Genomic DNA, 8,967 nt, shown 5'->3' on the forward strand with positions numbered 1-8,967 from the left:
TCGGGCTGCGGGGAGCCCCACAGTCCGCTTCGCGCTCTCCGGATCCGGGGGCCTCCGCTTCCCCCTGAGCCGCCGGTGAAGCAGCAACAGGTGAAGCCGATGCCGTCCTCGTCTCCCTATTCAGGTGAAGAGAGCAGGACTCGCGGAGACCAAGCCGCTGGCCTTGGTGACACAGCCAGAGCGGGCCGAGCCAGGACGCACAGCCAGCCAGGTGCGCGACGCCCGAGTCCCTCCTTATCCCATCTCACCCTACCGGCTTCCAGGGCAACCGTAAGAAAGGAGACCGGTAACAGGTAGTGCTGGATACCCCAGGAAGAGGCTGAGAGGTGGGAGCGCCAGGGCAGCAAATCCCTCACCTGGAAATACGTGAAGCAGCCACTTCTTAGGGTGACAGAGAGGACTGAGAATGATGGCTGGGGCCTGGGAAAGTCCAGGACAGAGAGGGAAGTCCTCTCCAGGAAGCGCCAACCTTGACCCAGGAGGCACTTCCCTGGGTGCAGGGGCTCTTGCAGGCTTAGCCACGTGACCTTGCCTCCCTCTGCCTCAGTTTCCTTATCTGTCCCATGGGGCCCTGTGTGGCACCTACCTCAGTGAGGAAAGTGAAATCCTCGCTTAGCCCCTCTGCCCTGACGCCCACCCTCCAGAAGACCTGTCCCCGGTCCCTTAAACCTCAGGATGTGGGGTGCTCTCAGTGCAGGGGCTTCTGCACAGGCTCACTAGAAACTCAGAGCCGCTGAGTGAGCCCAAGGGGAGGGGTAGCAATTTCTCCCCTTGTTTCCCCCAGGAGAAAGGCTGGTGTCCAGGGTTTTGAAAATCTTAGGACTGCAACTTGCACAATTCCAGAACTGCTCTGCTACCCGCAAGCCCGGCCCTGACACTGGTTTAGCAAGAAGGGGAAGCCCAGAGAGTTGATGTCCCCAAGCCTCCATTCCTGACCGCTATAGCCTACAACTTTGGAGGTATCGTCCCCAGCCCCTGGCCAGCAGCAAGTTTACCTCTGTCCTGAATCTGGCCACTGTGTTCCCACTCTGACCCCCAAATCCAGGCCACCTTCATCCTGGCCTTCCCATGGTGCCCCTGCTGCACCCCAACCCCCAAATTTTCAGCATGGCTCCCATGCTCTTTCAGATTCTCTCCACCACTCCTGTAGCAACAGCCCCCTGGTTCTTCTAGCCCTTTGCACTCTCAGGGCCCATATGCTCTCCCTTCCTTTTCCTGGGAACGCACTTTCCTATGATCTTCTGTGACTTGGCACTTGAAATCCAGGTGTTTCTGCAGAAGCCCGCCCACCCCACTCAGGAACTCTCTGGGGCTTTTCTCCGTTCTCCTCCATGCTTAGACCTGGATGATAGGATCTCCCTTCTGTGCTCCTTGTCTTTCTGTTTGTCTTCCCAGCTGAATCAGCCCACTGAGGTCCTGGCCTTTTTCCTTTCATCATGGAGTCCCCAGAACTCAGCACCTGCATCTAGTAAAGAGTTAGGTAATTGTGTGCATTTGCAAGCGGACCAAACCATCTGAGTTCTGTGTTTCTCCCTTGTTGCTTAACAGCATTTCTTTCTACATCTCCATGAGACCTCAGCACTGTTGTCTCTTCTAACAGCTGTCTGCCTTCTTTAGCACTTCCCTAAAGTGGGACTTTTCTAGGTTTTAACACAACATCCTACTTAGCTGTAAACAGTTTCCCTTATGTTTTTTTTTTTTTTTTTTTTTTTTTGCTATCAAGTGATTTCTTTGAAATGCTTCTACAGTGGAGTGTTCAAGTACAGGGTGTGCTAACTTGGAAGGCAATTGCCACTTGTTACAGATGTCTATTTAGAATAATCACCTCCCAGTCCATGTGTGTAAGTTTCCCCACAGTCCTGCAAGCATTGGGTTTTATCATTTTTATTTGTTTTGGCTAATTCAGTGGGGGAAGCAGGGGAGGTTAAAATTCACTGCTGCTTGAGAGGATAAAGCTGGCTGTTTTCCTAGTTTTCCTGCATGTGCTAGTTTTGTTTCCTGGCTTATAAAAGAAGCTAAACTCTGCTGGCTGCAGAAGCTGCTCTGTCAACTAGCAAGAAACCTGCCAGTCCTGAGTACCCTCTGTGGAACCACAGGGGGACAGGGGGAGAGAAAAACTTTTTTTTTTTTTTGAATTTTTGAATATTTTTTTCAGCATGGTAATTTTATTTTATAAATTGTAAAAATAACTCAAGATGTGAGAGTAACCGTGTAGAGTTACTCACTGGAGCATCCAGGCAGGAAATGACAGGGAAACCCTTGAATGTCCATGGCAACCCTGAAACAGGTTGCTCGAGGGGACACCTGGGCACCATCCCAGGAAGTGTCCTTGACCTAGGACACAGGACCCAGACCCATCCTCTGGCTGCTGAACGAGTGACCATGATCTTGGTGGCTTGAAACAGTGCACATTTATTACCTCCCATTTCTGGGAGGCAAAAGCCTCAGTCTCAGTGCTCCAAAGTGAGCTGCTGCCAGGGCTGCCCTGCTTGCAGAGGCTGCAGGGGGATCTGCTCAGCTGCTCACCATTGCCAGCTCTCGAGGTGCCCCAGTTGCTTTCATCCGCCCCTTCTTCCATCTTCAAGGCCAGCAGCAGAGGCATCTTCAGTCTCTCTCTGCTGCCAGCTCTGCTTCTCTCTTCTCATTTCCCAGGTCTCTGCCTCCATTCATAAAGAACCTTCTGGCTGGGTGTGGTGGTGTGCGCCTGTAATCCCAGCTACTTAGGTGGCTGAGGCAGGAGGACTACAAGTTTGAGGCCAGCCTGGGTGATTTGGTGAGACCCTGTCTCAAAATTTGAAAAAATTCAAAAAGGCTGGTGATGTAACTAACACCAGCACTTGTTCATTGTACATAAGGCCCTGGGGTTGATTCCTCAGCACTGTAAAAAATAAACCAAAACTGTCTCTGATTACAGTGAGTCTACCTATTTATCTGCTCCCTACCATCTAAGGGTCCTTTAGGGGAAATTATTCTGCCTACCAGCCCCTAAAGGAAGTAAGCAAGGTTCAGAGCAGTGTGGGCTCCTATTTGTTCAAGAAAAAAAAAAATGAAAGGGGAGTGAGAGTATATATGTGTGTGCTTGTGAAGGCACAGAATACCCCAGAAGGCTACATGGGGTACTGGCAGGAGCAGCTGCTGCTGGGAAGGGCCTGTCTTGTCATAGTACATCTTTTTGTATTATTTAAATTTTTTTTACTACATGCAAATGTCACTTATGTTAAAAATAATTTTGAAAAGTAACACATAGTCATTGTAGAAGTTCAGAAGCGAAAAGAAAGTGGCTGCCCAACTCCCATGCCCAAATTACTCCCTTTCCTCCTAAAAGATAATGACTGTAAAGAGTTTGGCTGTCCTTACAGAATTAACATTTTTGATAGCAGCATTTTTTAACATCGATGGGTCACCCAGCACACATGCACTGTAATGGGGTTTTTGTTACTGTCCTATATCCATATATGAAGACTGGGCAGCACTAGTCTCCCCCTGCTTTGGTGTCCAGCAGATCCCATGGATGAGCATTTAGATGGCTTCCTGCCTTTCAGAGCAGCCCCAGTGCCGTACAGCAGTGTCTGGCTGGCTGGCTGTCTGTCTGTCTGAAAATTGCAGTGAAATTCACAGAGCGTAAAACGAGTCACTTGAAAGTTTTTAATTCAGTAGTGCTTCAGATCTTCCCAGTTCTGAGCAGCCCTCAAGCTGTGACCCATATCTAGCTCCACAACATCTTCATTGCCCCAAAAGGAAACCCGTTAAGCAGCCACTCCTTGCTCTGCTCTGGCCCCGCTCAGTCTGCTGCCTTCTGTCTCTGGATTTGCTGTTCTCATCTTCTGTCCGTGTGGATCATAGAGGATGTGATGTCTGTGAGTAGCCACCTGTTTTTAGGGTAGTTTTCAAGGCCCATCTGTGTTGTAGGCTGTGGCTCATTCCTTTTTCTGGCGGGAAATTGCACATCCTGCTTCTCCATTCACCCACCAGTGGACAAGGCTTTACTTCTACCTTTGGGCTGCTGTGTTTCTGTGTGGACTCTACATGGTAGCCAGAAAGCAGAGCCAGTGCCAAGCAGGTACACCATAGGTGCCTTACTTTCCATCTTTTTGGGTACATATTCTTTTATGTACACTTCTGAGCTTTGTACTATTTCAGACACTGTTAAAACTGATAACTAATCCATAAGATAAGATTGCCAAACACATATTCAGAGAATGATGCGGGGTGACAGATCTGACAAATGTTTTCTTTTCAGGTCCCAAGGCAGCAGGAAAATGGCATCCGGTGTTGGAGAGGTAAGTCACTTTTGGTGTCGAGAATCCTTCAAGAACTTCCTAGCTTCAAGAAGATAATTATGTCAGGGGATTCCAGCACAGAGAAAAACCCTGTGATCTTGACACCCAAACCAAGGTCACAAAGGTGAAAGGGTAGAGAAGAGCTTCACAAACTCTCCAGGTAGCCTGGTAAATCTGAATCAACCAGTTCAACTCCCAGCCTTGCATTTTAATAAACACAGGCCATGAGGCCATGCCCTTTGCCAGTCTGAGCCTCAGTTTCCTTAACTGGAAGATGATGGAAAGGTTCCTTACCGCCCCTTTCCTGAGGAACTGTGAGAAGGATGAGACAGTGGTCTCCAGGCACCAGGTCATTTCTGAGCCTGTTGGGCCTTTTCCTGACCACTCCTTTTTATAGGTAAGGAAACTCTGGCACAGGGAAATAGAGCCACTCACTCAGGCCCACACAGCTAGAAAGTGGCAGAAATGGGATTTCAACCTGGCCTGATGCCAAAGCAAGGATCTTGCCCCCTGTATTGTGCAGCCATCTGTAGCAGGGCTGATAAAATTCTGTCCTTGATATCTGGGGTGCCAGGCTCTTAGGGGCACAGGTGGCAAGGTGGAGAGGAAGTGTTGGCTTCCCGTTCTGTGTTCATGTGAAGGTTCTGCGGGCCCAGCCAGGGCGAGCTGTGTGTGATGGTGTGAGGAGCTCGTGGTAGCAACAGCGTGTGTGGGGCACAGTCCCCAAAGCCAGTGTGGGTCAGCTGGACCAGGGAATGACAGCAATGGAGAACTCGGATTTCCTCACAATCCTGAGCCCGATGCCACAAAAGTCCAAGCATAGTAAGAAAGTTGGTTTCCAAGAAAAGCAGTTAGAAATAGTGCAGACATGCCGGGCATGGTGGCGCACGCCTATAATCCCAGCACTCGGGAGGCTGAGGCAGGAGGATCGCTGTGAGTTGGAGACCAGCCTGGACCACATAGTGAGTTCTAGGTCAGTCTCAACTACAGAGTGAGAGCCTGTCTCAAAAAACAAACAAACAAAAGAAAAAGAAATAGTGCAGACAGCAGAGCGTGGAGGCACATGCCTATAATCCCAGTGCCCTGGGAGGCTGAGGCAGCAAGATTGCTGTGAGTTTGAGACCAGCCTGGGCTACATAGTGAGTTCCAGGTCAGTCTCAACTACATAGTGAGACCCTGTCTCAAAAAACCAAAAAAAAAAAAGTGCAACAGTTCCTTGTTTTGCAGTTCTCTACTAAGTCAGGCAACCAAAAGTCATATAGAGGGCTGAGGATTTAGCTCAGTGGTGCCACTACCTGCCTCGCAAGCACAAGGTCCTGAGTTCGATCTCTGGTACATAAAACAAAACAAAAATCATATAGAAAGGCTGGCTGCTGCTTGCCTTGTGGACCCCAGCATACTGTATTGAGTATTATCACAGAGCTGGATCACTCCCTACAACTGTTCTGGGGAAAAATTGAGTTCATATCAGGAATCATAAAAGTGTTCATATTGAATCCTTGTTATCTAGCTAATAAGAAAAGAAATAATCCATAAAAACAAAAAAGGTGAGGCAGGAGGATCACGTGTTCCTGCAAAAAAAAAAAAACCCAGACAAATTTATGGCAGCAGATACTGAGTACATTGGATGTTAGCTGCTGTTTGTTGTAGATGCACTGTTATGTACAAATGAAGTACTTGGTGAGATAAAATGACACAAGGTTGAAGCACACCCATTGAAAGGCATATCTACCTTTCAGAGATGTTAATAGTTGAGAAAATGTGCTTTTAGAATTGGTGATATAGATGCTGAAAATGAGATGCCATCAAAGTGCAACAATAAGACCATCTGATTGCTTGGAAAGTGTCTTGGCCTTGAAGAGGTGTAAGTTGGAGGGCCCAGGATTTAGCTCAGTGACACCACACCTATCTCAAAAGTGCAAGGTCCTCAGTTCAATCCCCATTACCTGAGAAAAAGGCAAAAGTCAAGCGCCTGTAACTGTGGGCAAAAGATGCAGATTTTCTGTGGTCTCCGACTGTAATCCTGAAGTTGCAGATTTGAGAAGTAGTTAGATGGCAGAGAAGCTGGGTGTGTGAGTTGTTATGAATGTGTTTCTCTTTCTTTTGCTCACATTTCACATTAGTAACACTAAAGAAATGGATGTGGGTGTGGATCTCTTCCCTGGGGTGAATAACAGGTAAAGGTAGGGAGTCTGAAGGAGACGGGCAGGTGCCAGGGTGTAGAGAGAGACTCGTGCAAGCCTGGACTGGGCTCAGAAGCTGCAGGGGCAGTGGGGCCCAGAATGCAGAGCCTTCTGAGGAAGCAGCTTGGGGATCCCCGTCACCACAGTGGTGTGGCGTTGCTGGGGACCTGGGAGGATGGGCAGGGCCACTGGGGGGCAAATAGCCTGGTCAGAAAACGCGTTCTTTTTCATGCTTGACCCTTGTCAAGTGCATTGTGTTTTGAGAAGGTTGTTTTCACAGCTTTGCTTCTAGAGCTTTCCTACTTTTGTGATAGAACAGCTGTGTTTGAGAAGTCGATAAGGCAGTCACAGTAATCACAGATTCACAGTAGCCATTTCAATGGAAATGGGCTCAACCCGCTGTGGACACCTGCCCTCCGTGGAGTCCCTCTCTGAGCCTCAGTTTCCCTGTCTTGTAAAATGGGAACAACAGTGCCAGGGCACACGGCAGTGGTGGGGGTTAAAGGAGACTGCACACAAGTCCTTAGCAAGGTGCTTGGCCACGGCCACCACCATAGCCATAGGAGAGACGTAAGTCTGGTCCACGTAAGTAGCTGGAGGAAGATTGGGCGCTGTCCATGGCTGCGGCTGCGGTCTCCATCCTGAGGGCAAGCTGGCTTTGGCCCTTCGGGTGACCCGAACCCTAGTGCGTGTGCCCCACGCGGCAGCCTGAGGCCTGGTGTGCTTCACCGCCTGCGGCCCTGTGGCTCCTGTCACCAGGTGACTCCTATGAGCTGTGAGTCAGTACCAGGCTGCACAGGCCATCGCCCCACCGAGGCTGGTTGGGTCGGGAATCTCCAAGTCCAGGACAGGGGCATTTGAAACCCTCCTGCTGATTCCACCGTGCAGTGGGCATCAAGAGCGCGCTTCCCTTGCTAAGCAGTGTGAGGCCAGGCGTGTTCACATGGGCTCCCACCGGAGGACGGGAACTGACTGGGCAGCCAGGTTGGAGTCCCGGCTCTGTTTCTCTTGGGCCGTGTGACCTGGGGTTCATCACTTGGCCTCTCTGTTCCCTGTTCTTCACTGGTAAATGGAGACAGTTTCAGGACCCACCGCACGGTGCAGATGCATGGGCTGTGCCCAGAGCTGTTAAGACCGCAGGTGCTCGGGATGGCGGTGATGGTCTACACTTTTCACCCCTGTGAACGCGGCTTCACACCCATGGCTCCAGGGTGGCAGCTGCTCTCTGGAGTCAGAGGGAAAGGAGGTTGAGGAGCACAGTTCTGGGGGGACTGGGCCACCAGGTAGGCACCTTGGCCCTAAGCCCCCTCCTGCCAGAGCCAGTCAGCCGGCTCGGGGCTTGTTTTCATGAACCTCAAACTTCCTCCCCACCCTAGAGAAGGAACAATTTCTACGCTTATTTAAAGACTTCCCTGACCTTAAAAATAGGCCTTCCTCAGAACACACAGCCCGTTGGTGCGGGGAGCTGTGGGCAGGTGGCTCCTGTGTCCCGGAGAGGAGAACTCGGCCGAGGGGCTCATTCCACCCGCTGCGTGTGCGCTGGGAGCCCGAGGTCTGCTAGGCACAGGGGTCCTGGCGTGACAGGACCTTCCCAACCTGCACCCTGGGTGCTCAGTCAGGGGTGACAAACCCCAGGGGTGTAGGGCCCATGAGCATGCAAGGGGGAGGCCTGGGCAGCCCCCCCTGAGCTAAGATGCTTGGGAGGGCCCTGAGGGATGGAAGAGAGATAGCAAGGTAGAAGGCATGAGGCGTTCCAGGCAGTGGAGGCTGCATGTGCAAAGGGCCTGGGGCTGGAGGAGCCCAGCTACCACAGAGCCTGAGTGGACAGGGACCACATGGCCAGAGTGGGGAAGTGTGGAAGTGAGTCAGACAGGCAGAGCCCCAGCAGGCAGAGCAGATGTTGTCTCTGGAAGGCGTCTGGCTCTTTACTTTTTAAGAACAATGGGAAAACGAAGGTGAATTTTAAACACAGGACTATGTCCCAAGCCCACGCAGCTTTAGGGCTTCAGCAGGAGGCTCCTGAGGGTCCGGCATATCTGTGTACTCGTGGCAGGGTGAGGGCCATAGCGAGCTGGGCGCCAGCTTCCAGAGTGCTCCCCAGGGGCCTGCTTGGGTCCCTCCTGCAGTGAGCAGTGATGTGTTACGTGTTGGTGACCAGAGAGGCCCCCTGGGGGCTCAGCATCCAGAGTTTTACCAGGGGCTGTCACATAGGCCGACTCTCCAAAGGGGAGAGGCAGGGGTCCAGCATACATCACGCTGTTGAAGGTGGTCTGGGGTTGGAGTGTCCTTCCCGGGGGGACCGCCATGTACGCCGGTGGTCACAAGGCTCTGCAGTGTGACTGTGCATGATGTGTTTATGACAGACTTTGAGGCTGTTTCTGGTCTGGGGCTGATGAAGCAGGGTGCAGCAAGCAGCAGCACACATGTGTGAGTCTCTTTCCGGTCCAATAATAAGGACCTTTTCTTTTTTTTTTTTTTTTTCCTTTTTTTTTTTAATTAAGACC

At 51.0% G+C, this 8,967-nt stretch overlaps 1 protein-coding gene across 6 annotated transcripts in view; it reads left to right on the forward strand.

The window, feature by feature from the left end:
- The first annotated feature begins 6 nt into the window (after positions 1-6).
- Hvcn1 (hydrogen voltage gated channel 1) overlaps positions 7-8,967 on the forward strand; it is a 28,293-nt gene continuing 19,332 nt past the window's right edge. For 4 of the 6 annotated variants that reach the window (XM_019204559.2, XM_010604446.3, XM_010604445.2 and 1 more), the window contains exons 1-2: positions 7-211; positions 4,241-4,280. In XM_019204559.2, the coding sequence (XP_019060104.1) occupies positions 4,260-4,280 (21 nt within the window). In that variant the 5' untranslated portion in view covers positions 7-211; positions 4,241-4,259. Of the gene's footprint in view, positions 212-784; positions 960-4,240; positions 4,281-8,967 lie in introns of all 6 variants that reach the window. The other 2 variants (XM_010604443.3, XM_010604444.3) reach the window with 2 other exon arrangements.

This window comes from Fukomys damarensis, unplaced genomic scaffold (genome assembly GCF_012274545.1).
Source record: "Fukomys damarensis isolate Sample0158 unplaced genomic scaffold, DMR_v1.0_HiC HiC_scaffold_12, whole genome shotgun sequence".
NCBI lineage: Eukaryota > Metazoa > Chordata > Mammalia > Rodentia > Bathyergidae > Fukomys > Fukomys damarensis.